Raw genomic sequence first — 14478 nt, forward strand, 5'->3', positions numbered from 1 at the left:
TCACACATAATCTGCAACATTTTATTCTATTGGAAAGGCATACAGGATATGGTAAAACCTAAAATCCAGTTCTAAGTCACAAAAATTGGACAGACCCCAGTATTCAGTAGTTCACCGGAGCAGTAAACAGCTTTAGGTTTGCAGATGCTTAGAAATCAATGATTGGTCACTTGGCCCAAAAGTTATATTTTAGTTTACAGGAGCTGGATATTTTAATTTACAGGAGCCTGGCGGCTTCTACCTTGAGAAGAAAACAAAGTGTCCCTGTCGTATTTCCACCAGCTTTTGGATGGTCTCTGTCATCCTAATGCATTCTCCATACTCATAGAAAAAAAGCTGGATTATGGTCAGCTTGTAATAAATACCCTGGTATACCTCTGATGCACCTGAAGGCTGTGTACACACATGCAATAATTGTTGTTGGAAAGGAACTTTCACCAGGGAAAGATGCATGAACGAGTGCTGTACATATAGCACCATTCTGCTCTATGGAGAGGGGAGAAAGATGGAGCAGCACCCAGCTCTGCTCTCTCCCATTTACTTTCATTGTGATTGTTCATCATCCGCCAGGATGGGCGACGAGTGCTGTACACACGCCAGATTCTTGTCTGATATCAGCTCTGTGGCGATTATTGGATGAGAATCATCTGATGTGTGTGCATAGCCTGTCTATGGGGTTATAACAGAGAAACACACTTGCCTTAGTCTTGGCTCTTCTGCCATGTGGAATGGCCCCTGATGTTCTTGTGGACAGCACATAATCACTTGTAGCTTGAGTACATTCCAGCCTTTCTGTACAGGGATTGATACAAGTGCAGTTCAGATACTTACACTGCTTAAAATAAAACCTTTAAATATTACAGAATGCTGCATTCATTTCTGCATTCTATATCTACCTGGAGTTCAGCTTTAACCAACTTTTTACTAGTGTCACTATAGAAGGCACAATAGGGTTATTTTTTTACAAGCTGTATGTACATCAGTGTTAAAGGACACCAATCCTGTCAAACAAAGTACATGTTGGTGGTAGTACAGGTAAGTATTAACACTTTTCTTTACAGGCAAGAAGAGTCATTTAAAGAGTGAGGCTGCCATAATGGCTACAGCAGATGTGTGGGTTTGTGTGGCGCCCCTAAATTCCCTTTTTTCTCTATATTGCAAATCAGTGCCGTGTATACATGTGCAGTGATCTCTCCAGGCCATGAGTGTCATTTATTCCCGCTGATAGGGTTCAGCTGTAAGTCTTCGGATCTGACTGAAACCAATGGGACCACCGTCCACCAGCTTTCCAATCGCCATCTTCAACCTTGTGAACAGAATCAATATTTGGTCTCCAACGTCCTGTGCACTGGGGCCCATAGATATGCATCACGATGTACATAGGACAAATTTCCCAAGGATAATTGTGTGTCTGTAAAAAATGTACCCTGAGGTCAGAAAGGACTGTTGTAGGGCCCACGCTGAACCAGCTCCAGTGTAGAATCAAAGTCAATGAACACTGTAGGTCTTATGGGGTCTTGTAGCAGTCATAGTTCTGTTCATATATATTTAATTTTAGTTTAAAGTCTGGTTTGTTTGCAGTAAGAAAGCCATGAGAGTAACACTGGCAGACACCCCCTGAGATACGCCCTCCAATGATCGATCAAACTTCTTTGAACTTCTTTGATAAAAAGTTTCTAAATGTTGGGGAAATGGTCGAATTTCTGTGGCCGGGGTTTGTTTTTCCCCTCGGGGGCTGGGGAGACACCATTCCCGGGAATGTGAGGCAGGAGCTGAGTCTGGAGAGAGAAATCACACACATAAGTGGGTCATATGGAATAAATGTATATCCTGTGGTTAATCAGAATGTACCTTGATGACGATCCAGACTGATGTGTTAAACTGGCATGCACAGCTACAATCTACTGTATTCATGTTTACTGAGGGGCAAAATCCCAACAAGAAGGCACAAGTGACCTCATCAGTGTCCTGCTACTCTTTGATTTATCCAAAAGGGGGGGGGGGGGGTAGGGGTTGACCTGGGGCTTTGACCCAATTTTTAACTTTAAATACCTTATCTGTTGAAATTTGTGTTTAGAGATTTGGTCCCATGATCCCTGCTGATAGATTTGCCAATCTGATTCGGAACTAAACCTTGGGAGAAGTGTACGAGACAGTGGCTGCCTTGCCCATAGCCTGACCCCACACGTCTGTGAGATTAACTTATAGACCTGCCAAGTCTTTGAAGTGACAGATATAAGGAATGTCTGACTTTTTAAATATTTATTCACAAAAGGTGCAGTGAGGGGTCACCTGTTGCCTTCTTCTTCCTTTCCTATTCCTCTTCTCTGGCTCCTCACGGGCAGGGTTTAGGTAAGCGCTCTCCAGGAGCTGCTCGCAGGTCAATCTCTCATCAGGATCCATCTGCAGGCAGCCCTTAAAAAACAGAGAGGTGTAAATGAGTGTGAGTACAAAATGTTCTGTAAGATGCAGAAAACTGTCACCGCACACTGTTGATCTAGGGAACATCTGATTGCCTCATGGGATCAGAAAGGATTTTTTTCCCCTGGTGGTACCAGGGTTTTTTTTGTCTTCTTCTGGATCAACGATGTCCATAGGGTTTTATCTAGGATATGCTTATTTCTCTACTGGTTGAACTTGATGGACTTATATCTTTTTTCAAGCTGACTGTGTAAAACACAAACTCCATCTTACCTTCATAAAGGCCATGGCTGAAGGATGGATATGAGGGAACCTCTCCTCCAAGGTCTCCTGTAAAAAGAAAGGATGAAATTTAAACGTAAAGAAGTTAAGATAAAAAAATCACAGAAGCTTTTGGTTTATTTATTTGTCTGGTTTGTATAGTTGTAACGGCTCCCCTTCTGGACAAAATTGTCTAATTTGATTTCACTGCACACTGTGAGCTTCTTACATTGGGTCTGATTTATTAAAGCTTTCCAAGGCTGGAGAGGATACATTTTCATCAATGAAGCTGGGTGATCCAGCAAACCTAGAACTGATTTCAAAGTCTTTTACTAGAATTGGACCAGATCCATTCCAGGTTTGCTGGATCACCTAGCTTCACTAATAAAAGTGTATCCTCTCCAGCATTGGAGAACTTCAGGCCCAATGTATATTGGAAACTGCAGCAAGTCTGATAGAACCATAGAAAGTCCAAAAAAGGTCAATGCCTAATTTGCTTAGGAGGCAGACATGGCCTGGGTACATACCATATCATCTGTATCAGGCTCTGGGATGCTGGCACCGTGGAAGAACTCGTTACTGTGGAAGATGTATTGGTGTCTGGGGATCAGTTTTCCTGTTAGATAAATTCATAAAGAAATAAAAAAACAATTGTCTGGAAATTCAAAGGTAAGTTTTTCTAGCTTGAAGGCCAACTTCCAGACCAGTATGGTCTTTTAGGGCAGGGTCAGACCTGTGTTGGTGTCGAGCGATCCCACATGGCTCCTGGCACCTTGTCACCTGCTCAGTCACTCCCACTGCAGCTCTGGTTCCTAAAGAATCCTCTTCTGCACATTTGACTGCTGCCCCTATTCATTCTTTATGGGGCTTCTGAAGGGAGAAGCTACATGTAACGTCTCTGCAGAGGCAGCAGTTCCCTTGCACGAAGAAGAGGTAACCACACTGCAATCTGTGGGCCATGGGCAGTGTGGTCCTAGACAATGGCAATGCTAGGAGGTAGGTGTGATTGGCACATGGATGTGATAGGTGTAAGGGTGACACAAGTTATAAAAGCAGGAACAATATATTTTCAATATAATAGAACAAGCAAGAGTAATACAGGATTTCAGACTACTGCATTGGGGTGGCCACATTACCCACAAAGGTCCTTCCATGCTTACCGAGCGTTCTAATAATGAGGTAGAGTTGGTCCACATCAGATTTCCCTGGCCACAGAGGTTGTCCAGACAGCAACTCGGCAAAGACGCACCCTATGGCCCAAACATCAACTGCCGCCCCATACTGGGTGTCCCCGACCAGCAGCTCTGGAGCACGATACCACCGCGTGGCCACATAGTCTGTATAGTCGTCTCCCGGCCGGGCTATGGAAGAAAGATGAACAAGATGAGGACAGAGACAGATACTGAACTATATAGTCACATGGTACAAAGACTGACAACATGGAGTCACCCAGAATTACCAATCCGGTTGTGGATTTAAGTAGCCGGTCTCTATAGAAATCTGTTACGTCAAAGCTGTGGCCACGGAAGCACAATGCCTCCCTACCTATGGCTTAATAATGGCCTTATACACATGCTACAATAAGTATACACATAAATGTCCCAGACATATACCACAATATGATACAAAATGATGCCCCTATATATATTTGGCACAGCAAAGTTGTATATCTCAATAGGAATGCACAAAGATGCCTCTATACGTAAGCCAGAATAAAGACACATCAAAGCCTCAATACTTGTGCCATAATAAGGATCAATGCTTTTGCCCCCTTATATATGGCACAAGGATATACAATGATCCCTTTAAATATATGCCACAATTAGGAAATGCGCTCGTGCCCTCCTACATATGGCACAATAAGGATACATAGTGATGCCCAAACACATATAGCACAGAAAGGATACACATAAATGCCCCCATGCATATGTCTTCATAGGGATTCACACTGATGTCCCCTTATATATAGCACAATAAAAACACACAGCAATGCCTCTGCGTATGCCTCTGTGTATGCCACAACATACAGTGACGCCCCTTACATGGCACAGTAAATATGCCACTGATGCCACATCTTACATTCCATTAGAACAATACTCCAGCCACATTTGGAACCATAACCTGCTTCCCTAACACCGCCCCAACCAATCACCACAATTAGGTTACGTTTTTTTAAATAATCATCAGTCAGTGCAGAGAAAATACTTACTTAAGATTCGGGCAAAGCCAAAGTCACAGAGTTTTATGACTCCTTGCTTGGTGAGCAGAATATTTTCCGGTTTGACATCTCGGTGGATGCACTGTCAGAGAGAAGTTAATATTTTTACAGCTAAAAGAATGTCAGTGTAATAAAGAATAAACACAATAAGTGTGCAAATGTAAACCTGACCCCAAATAATTATAACACAATGACAAATTACATTACCAGAGGTCACCTCCAGTAAAAGTGCTTGTAGATTTAGGGCATGGGCTGGTGAAATGTAAATTTCTATTTCTCCTGGTAAACCTTGTTTAATCCCAATTCATCTTACTCATCTCTAGCTTTTTTTTGTAACTTTGTAATTCCGATCTCCTCCAGCTCCTTTCAGACCACTCTATGTGCACTCACATCAGTATTAGATGCACATCATTGCTTTGGGTAAGCTTTCTGATAATGGAGGACCAGGCCAGTGCAATGTTTGTTTTCACTCATGCATGCAGTACCCACCAAGGGCGCATGGGTCACAGGTTGCCAACCCAGGAATACAAGATTGGAATACAGTTGTTAGCCCTCTAAACAAGGAAGTGCCCTTATCGCATGGTCAGCATAGCAAGATCAAAGCCAACATGGCAAGATCAAAAGCCATCTTTGCACGGTTACCATGGCAAGATCAAAGCCATCATGGCATGGTCAACATGGCAAGATCAAAGCCTTCATGGCATGGTTAACATGGCAAGATCAAAAGCCATCATGGCATGGTTAACATGGCAAGATTACAAGCCTTCATGCCATGGTCAACATAGCAAGATTAAAAGCCATCATGGCATGGTCAACATGGCAAGATCAAAAACTTCATGTCATGGTCAACATGGCAACATCATAAGCCGCCATTGCATGGTCAACATGGCAACATCATAAGCCGCCATTGCACGGTCAACATGGCAATATCAAAAGCCATCATTGCACGGTCAACATGGCAACATCAAAACCCATCATTGCACGGTCAACATGGCAACATCAAAAGTCAATATGACATGGTCAACATGGCAACATCAAATGTCTTTATGGCATAGTTAACATGGCAAGATAAAAAGCAATCGTGGCATGGTCAACATGGCAAGATCAAAAACAATCATGGCATGGTCAACATGGCAAGATCAAAGTCATCATGGCATAGTCAACAGCCTTCATTAAGACATGATCAATTGCTATTATTTATGTTAAAGCTAATGTAAGGTTCAAGATGGAAGGGCAGTACAAAGAACTTTGTGGACATACTGTGCAGGAATGGTTCAACAGTGTCATCATTAGGACATCATGGTCCAACATCGTCTCCATCAGGACATCATGGTCCAACCCTGTCACCATCAGGACATTATGGTCCAACATTGTTACAATCAATGCATATGCTAAAAATGGCTGCTGGAGAAATGCAATGCTGAGCATTTTCAGTATTTTATGATACACAGAGCTCCATTGATGACCACAGTCTATACTCTACTCTACTTACACTGTTCTTGTGGCAGAAGTTGACGGCTTGTAGGATCTGCTGTATGATGTTCCTGGTGGTTGTGTCTGGGACACTGAAATTGTAAAAAGATTTAATGCACTGCTGTATATTCTCCTTGTGTTTTTATGGGTCCCTTACACATTCTAAACATATACTGGTAGGGTAATTGGCTTATGTTGATGTGACACATGGTAGGGACATTGGATTGTGAAGTCCCCTGAGGGACAGTTGGTGAAATGACTATGGACTTACAGCACTGCGGAATAAGTCAGGTACAATGCTCCTGTATTGTCCATTTACTAAGCAGTGCAAAATATGGCTGTGGCTGAATTAAAGAAAATGATAACAGTACCTGTATTTGTATTTTTAGGTGAAGGAAAGTCTACACAATGACTAGAAGTCAGCTTTAGAACCAGAATTCCTCTTTCAGACTGCTCCAGTGAAAGCTACAATCTGATTGGTCAGTATGGGTTCATGTCCTTTACATAATATTAATACTTGTAGCACCCTATGACACAAGGCACAAAGTATGGCATGGGACTTACCCACTGGGGTGTCTTTCCAGCTCATTGAGAACAGTTTGATCGCAATATTCAAAAACCAGGTGAAGTTTCCTCTTCCTGCGGAAAACCTCCAGCAGATTCACCAGATTGCTGTGTTTTAGTTGCTGGAACAAACAAAACTTTGGGGTAAAGGCAAAACCAGCCATTAGGAAAGGGACAGAACATCTGGGGGGTTTTAGTCTGAAGTTTGTGCTCCATTTTTTACTTCTCTTCCAAAAAAGAAAATGCTAGTTCTATCCAAAGCAACCAATAAGCTTTGCTTCAATTTTATAGCAAATGGTAAAAAAAAACCCAAAGGATACTAGAATCTAACTGGCTGATATGGACATCAGATAATTTCATCTCCATTGTCCCTGCTAAACACAATCAAAGATTGTGGAGACGCTCCTCACCTTTAACATACGGATTTCACGCAAAGCTATCTTTTTGATGACCGGATCGTCCTCGGACTCCACAAACTTTTTGATGGCCACCACTTGACCGCTCTCTTTGTTCCGACACTTGAACACCACTCCGTACGACCCTTCGCCGATCTTGGCCAGTTTCTCGTACTTCTCCATGATGGGAATGATTGGTCAGGTCTACTATAAAAAGAAGGAACACATGATGAAACATTCTTATCTGTTTTATAGTTCAGTAGGTCAGTGTTTGTATTTATCTTATTTCTTATATAGGATGTTCATTGTACTTTTTATTGATGTTGCATCTTATATTTGTAATTCATGTTCACTTTTATTTATTAGATAATACTTTAGGTTTGTCATTCTCAGGCAATTCTGTAGACCCCTAGGTTCCTCCAGAGGTTGATAGGGGTTCCTTAAACTTTGGTTGATTGGCCCCCCATGTGATGGTGACCTCATAGATTTGTAGCCAATACAATTTGGCAAAAGTCAGTAGCATGAAACCAAGGATCTTTTAAGGCATCCACCCTCTTCTTCACCCCCACATTCAGAACATTTCCAGGTCCTGTCACTTTCACCTTTGCAACATCTCCAAACTGCGCCCCTACCTGTGCCCAGAGACAGCAAACTCCTTGTACACGCTCCTATCATCTCTCGTCTGGACTACTGTAACATCCTTCTCTCTGGTATTCCACTAACCCGACTCTCTCCTCTACAATCTAATAAAAATGCTGCAGCCAGACTCATCCATCCTTCCCACCTACCTACCCCATACACAACCTTCCAACCACTCCTCTTCCGCTGCCTCTCTTTGCAGTTCTCTTCACTGGCTTCCATCTCACCTTACAATCAAATGCAAGCTCCTGTGCTTTGCCTTTAAATCTCTCCACAGTTCTTGTCCCACCTACCTACCTGATACACAAATCTCTCCACAGTTCTTGTCTCACTTACCTTTCTGACCTGATAGAAAAAAAAACCCCTCCTTGCTACTCCAATGACCTACTAATGACTTCCTCACTCATAACCTCATCACATGCACGGTTTTAAGACTTTTCTAGAGCTGCCCTGACTCTCTAGAATGTTCTTCCTCATCCTACTCAGCTTGCTCCTACTTTCTGCACATGTAAAACCTAAATCAAACCTGCCTACCCGTCTTCTTCTGTCTCCTAAACCCTCACTACTTCCCACCATTCCAAATCCCCCCTCCTATTGTGTTATACTTCCCCCACCTCTGGGCAGGGTCCTCTCCTCCTCCTGTGTCACTGTCTGTCATTTACAACTCCTATTTAATGTACAGCGCTGCCTAATATGTTGGTGTTATATATATTTATACTGTTTACTAATATTATTATTATTATTATTATTATTATTAATAATATTAATATCTGTACAGGGGCATCCTTTGACCACCAATGTAAGGCTAGGTTCACAATGATGGTGAGGTTGCAGTGCGTTTATCATTTCCTAAAGCCAGGAACCGCTGCCTCCTGTGCTGCCCCTGCGCCAGCACAGAAGGGAATGAATAGGGGCGGGTATGTGCATTACTAGTACAGTTCACTGTCAAATGTGCAGATTCTGGTTCTTTAAGAACTAGCACTGCAGTGTGAGTGATGCAGCGGCTTGCAAGGTGCTAACTGCAAGGAGTCGTGCGGGATAGGCCAATCCCAAAGGTGTATCTTTTTCCATTGATCCTAGCCACCTCAACCACAGTGCTGGTACTGGTACCAGACACCAGCATTTGAATATTTTACCCTGGGCTGTTTGCTACCATCTCCATTCATTCCCTATGGGTGACAGAGGATGAGACGCTACATGTGTCAGCCGTGCACGGGGATGTGGGAAAGCCGTCACCGCACCGTAACCTCACCACCTGTCTGAACATGGCCCTAACAGATAAAAAAATCAAATGCACCAAATATAAGTAAGTAAACATCCCACACAATTATTATGAATGAATAGATTGGGATTAACCAGTCCTGTTCCAACACTTGCTGGCTGATTGCAATGTACCAACTAATGTGTATTTACTTGTGGCTGATAAACACGGAGTCAATATTTGCCAGGGCTCAGAACCGACCGCAAGCAGCGCGACTCTTTTCAGGGTATGAAATATATTACATTGTACTACTGACCTAAGAAAAATACACCACCATGGTTGCTGAAATTGAAGGATTGCATGGGTAAAGCCATTGCACGTCAGACGTCTTGTTAAAGACGATCATTTAACTGAAAACAATGGTGCTGATTTATTTACTGTTCACTTAGTGAAAGGCATTATCACTTTGCATGGGAATTATACCTTAGCAAAGAATATCCAATCACATGCAAGGAAATGTAAAGAAATTTTTTTTTGTTTGCACATGATTGGAGGGTTGAAGATAGCAAAGCTTCAACTCATTCACTTAGCTAAATCATCAACCTAAAATCCTTTAGAGCATATGTCCGGTATGAATATAAGGGTTACAAAAACGGCGCTGATCGGATACCGCCTGCTCTTACAACAGGGAACTGGGTGCAAAATTCTAATGCAAGGGTATTGTTTGTAAAAGTTTATATCATAGCCATTAATGTATAGGGTGCAAATGCAAATATCCGAGGACTGGGCCTGCCAGCTGCAGAGGAATTAGAGGTCCCAAAAATGCTGAGATTTGTAGTTCTTCAGCCTCTTAAGGGTTGGTTACCGGTCTGATACTGTGATGTTAGATGCATCCGAATGAGCAAATCAAAACATACGTGAATATGTATTAAAATAATAAGTAAAGTCAAACGTAAGGGAATATAATGAGTAAACAAACAAAAAATAAAGTTCATATACACAGGATTTAACTTTAAATAAATAATGGTAATATTTATGTATAAAAACACAACACAAGCCAGCATGACACCATTTTGCCCTGCGTCCCCATGTTACAATAATAATAAATTACAGTCACCCGGAGGTTGGAGTATCTCAGACGAAGCGTTATTTCCTCCAGAGAGTGATGAGATCCCGGAATCACCTGTTGTATTCCCACAGACCGTGAATCTGTTCTAACTGGCAGCCAGGCTGTAATGGGAGTCAATGGGTTGCCGGGGGCAACCATGAACAGGCTTTACAGAGGAGCACTAGGCCGAGAGGCCTCCTCTTCCTCCCTCCCACTCTTTATGGCTGTGTGTTTGTAAAGTCAGCCAAGGAGTTTCTATGGTGACAACAGCAGTGCTGGCCTGGGAAATGGCTCCGGAGCCTTCCCTCCTCTTACAATATTCAGTGCATGACTAGTGTTAATTACTAACAAGGAAATGCCCCTTTCATCCATTGTGTAGGATGTGTATCTGTAAATATATTAGCTTGTAAGCTCTTCGGGGCAGGGTCCTCTCCTTCTGTATTACTGTCTGTTTTAGTCTGTCATTTGCAACCCCTATTTAATGTACAGCGCTGCGTAATATGTTGGCGCTATATAAATCCTGTTTATTCATAATAATAATAATATATCATAATATAGGCAGTGTTGACACCTTAGGGATGGGAACACGGGTCATTCGTAGTATTCTACTAACCCGACTCTCTCCTTTTATGAATTCTATTATTAATTATTTTATTAATTATTTATTTTATTAATTATTTTATTAATTCTATTATGAATGCTGCAGCCAGACCCATCCATCCTGCCCACCTACCTACCCCATATACAGCATTCTTACCACTTCTCTTCTGCTGCATCTCTTTGTAGTTCTCTTCATTGGCTTCCCTTTCACCTAAGAATCAAATTCAAGCTCCTACCTTTTTGACCTGGTAAAAAAATACTCCCCTAGCCGCTCTCTTTGCTCCTCCAATGACCTACTAATTACTTCCTCACTCATAAGCTCATCACACGCACGGCTCCAAGACTTTTCTAGAACTGCCCCGACTCTCTGGAATGGTCCTCCTCGTCCTATTCAGCTTTCTCCTACTCATTTAAAAGAGTACTCAAAGCCCATTTTTTCAAACTTGTCTACCTTTTAAACAGTCACTACTTTCCAACACTACATATCTCCCCTCCAATTGTGTGCTACTTCCCCCACCTCCTAGATTGTAAGCTCTTCAGAGCAGGGTCCTCTCCTCCTCCTGTGTGCAAATGTTGGCGCTATAAATATTCTGTATAAAAATAATAATAATTTGTATACTAAGTAGCACTGGTGATAATGAAAATATATCTGTTCGGTTTCTATAGTATCTCTAAAACCAGTCCCTCTCACACCTTGTGCACCTTATTTATTTTCAATGGGCTTTCAATGCAGCTCAGCGCAGGAAAAAAAATTGCATTTCTTAATTTCGCACAAAGCACACATCAAAACATTTATTATCGCAATTGTGCCTGAAATCAGCAGCTTTTTCAGGGTGCATTGTGTCTGCATTAATCTGTGCTTTGTTTATTATGACCAAAGCGATTTTACACTTTTTTATATGTTGCGCTGTAAGTGTATTTATTTAGAAGTACAACAGAACTTTATATTTTCATCTGTTCCTGTATCTCCACCACCTTCTTTTTTTCCTGGAGACATTCTTTGGGTGAGGAAGACGCAACTCCCGCACAGGTGCAGGAAAAGTTAATTTATCTTTAGCATGTGTAGAAATTTCCGGATATGCAGGTAGCCAAAGCTGAAGCTGCCCATGAGCAGCTTGGCATTTTTCCAGATACCTGGAGCGATCAGGTAGGTAGGACGGATTATTGTATAATGTCCAGGACTGAATGAACGCCCATGGGCCTTTAGCAGGAATTACATATTCCTGGCATTGCCAATCAAGATGGTCAAGATTAAAACTAGGAATAGGAGGAAAAAAAAAGGCAGCACCCACAACCTAATGGGGACAAGTGTAGTGTATTGTGATTAGGCAGGTAAGGTCATTGTATTGCAGAGGGGACATCGTCTGACGCCTTGTCATACTGGAAAGTTGGGGAACCTTTGAGGTAAGCTTGTCTGAGGATGGTTAAGGTTCAGAACCCCAGGATTTGCAGAATGAGAGTCCTTGCTAGGAGGAACATGGAGTGGGAAGGGTAATAACAACTGGAGCACTTTTTTTCAAAACAGATGGAGTGACTCCTAAGGCTTTTTCCGATAAAGCAGATGAGTTCTCTTATCAGTAATAATGCTACAAGAGACAAAAGGTCCAAACATGCACTGCCTCTTGAAGGCCATGTGGATTAAACCCTTTTATGATGCAGGTGCAAAATTGCACCTTACCCATTGTGCTCTATGCATGTGTACAGACATAGGACCCATGTTGGAGCTCTACACAAGCCATAACAGCAGAAATTTAGGGCTATGACCATCTGTCCTGCCCATTCTTTTAAAGGCAGATCATTTACCATGGTAGAATGATGCCAGCAGCTTGTACTGCAGAATTTTCAACCGCCTAATTGACTAGCATGGGCTCAGGAAAGTCCTGTCATGAGAAAAAGAAAGTATACCCACTTTCAATTCTAAGGTTTGCATATCAGGAAACAATAACAATAATAAAATCATCTGGTACTCAGCAGCTCCTAAAACTAAATACAATCTCTCATGAAAGAAGTATTTTTTAGACCCTGTCATTATTTAAATTTTCATTAAAGACAGATTGAAAAACTCCATAGGAATTAAGTTGGTAAATTGCAGCCGGGTGTTGCTAATCAATTGCATTGATTAAATGATCATCATTAGGGGTGACCATATCCCAGTTTTGGTGGTTTGATTGTATGGATCATTCAGGTGTTTGTTACTACTATGCCAAGGATGAAAGACACCAGCAACGATCTTAGAAAAGCAATTGCTGCTGCCCATTAATCTGGGAAGGGTTATAAGGCCTATTCCAAACAAATTGAAGCCTATCATTCTACAGTGAGAAAGATTATTAATATAAGTGGAAAATGTTAAAGACAGTTGCCAGTCTTCCCAGAATTGGTAGTCCCAGCAAATTTACCCCAAGGTCAGACCATGCATTGCTCAGGGAATTTGCACAAACCCTAAGAGCTCCATCCAAGACTTTACACGCCTCAGTTAGCATGTTATATGTTAACATTCATGAGAGTACAATTAGAAAAAGACTGAACACGTAGGGCTTGTTTGGAAGTGTTGCCAGGAGAAAGACACTTCTTTCTATAAACACTAGCATGGCTTAGATGTGTAAAATTGCATCTAAACAAACCACAAGACTTCTGGAACAATGTTCTATGGAAAGATGACACCCGTGTGGAGATGTTTGGCGGTAATTCCAGCACCATGTTTTGTGAAAACCAAACGCCGCATATCAGCACAAACACTTCATACCAACTGTCAAGCACAGAGGTGGAGGGGTGATGATTTGGACTGGTTCTGAAGGGACAGGACCTAGGCACCATGCAGTCATTGAATCAACACTGGACTCCTCTGGGTATTAAAGTATTTCTAGAGTGAAAGGTGAGGAAATCTGTGCTATAGCTTGGCTGAAATTGGGTCTTGCAATAGGACAATGATCCCAAGCACACTAGCAAATCTACAAATAATAAAGGTGTTCCAATGGCTCCAGGTAAAGTACAGACCACAACCCGATCAAAATGCTATGGCAGGACTTTAAGACAGCTGTACATAAATAAATCTAAAGAACTGAATCAATGTAGTAGAGTGGGCCAAAATTTCCCCAGTGATGTCAGATAAAGTCATCAAGAAAAGATGACTAAGTTCTTGCTGCTAAAAGTGGTTCTACAAGCTATTAAATCCTGGGGTGTACTTAATTTTTCACAGATGCCGCATTTTTTAGGAAATTCTATTTTATCTTTATTTGTGCATTCTAGAAAATGTTAGAACTTGATAAAGACTAGAAGTCCTTTTACATAAAATCTTAGAATTGTGTACATTCTTTTTCTCATGACTGTACATGGAACCCAGCTTCTAAGGGTACTTCCAGGCTATCCGATAAATGTCTACTCCAGCAGGGGGTTCTGGAATCAATTCCTCTATATCAGTTTAAGTTATACCTTTCTGTAGAGCTGTATGTGAAAGATTAGCTCTTACAGTCAAGTCTTGACTATGGGGAAAGAAATGGCTAGCAAAAATGGGAAACTCCTCTAAACAGTAGAACTGGAAGAATGTTGTCCATTCACCTGGGTCACATGGATGGAAGGCATGTTTGTAGTAGGAATTGTT

The 14478-nt window shown here is 41.8% G+C and overlaps 1 protein-coding gene across 4 annotated transcripts in view; it reads right to left on the bottom strand.

Moving 5' to 3' along the window:
• The window catches only part of LOC140335007 (cyclin-dependent kinase-like 4), a 20104-nt gene continuing 5626 nt past the window's right edge, over nucleotides 1–14478 (bottom strand). The window contains exons 1-10 of one of the 4 annotated variants that reach the window (XM_072417347.1): nucleotides 10284–10539; nucleotides 7348–7539; nucleotides 6938–7059; nucleotides 6393–6465; nucleotides 4892–4982; nucleotides 3843–4043; nucleotides 3210–3298; nucleotides 2695–2751; nucleotides 2293–2415; nucleotides 1–1778 (exon numbers count right to left, since the gene is read on the bottom strand). In XM_072417347.1, the coding sequence (XP_072273448.1) occupies nucleotides 1677–1778; nucleotides 2293–2415; nucleotides 2695–2751; nucleotides 3210–3298; nucleotides 3843–4043; nucleotides 4892–4982; nucleotides 6393–6465; nucleotides 6938–7059; nucleotides 7348–7515 (1026 nt within the window). In that variant the 5' untranslated portion in view covers nucleotides 7516–7539; nucleotides 10284–10539 and the 3' untranslated portion in view covers nucleotides 1–1676. Of the gene's footprint in view, nucleotides 1779–2292; nucleotides 2416–2694; nucleotides 2752–3209; nucleotides 3299–3842; nucleotides 4044–4891; nucleotides 4983–6392; nucleotides 6466–6937; nucleotides 7060–7347; nucleotides 7540–10283; nucleotides 10540–14478 lie in introns of those variants that run through there. The other 3 variants (XM_072417345.1, XM_072417343.1, XM_072417346.1) reach the window with 3 other exon arrangements.

The sequence above is a fragment of the Pyxicephalus adspersus genome, chromosome 7, assembly GCF_032062135.1.
Source record: "Pyxicephalus adspersus chromosome 7, UCB_Pads_2.0, whole genome shotgun sequence".
NCBI classification, from domain to species: Eukaryota; Metazoa; Chordata; class Amphibia; order Anura; family Pyxicephalidae; genus Pyxicephalus; species Pyxicephalus adspersus.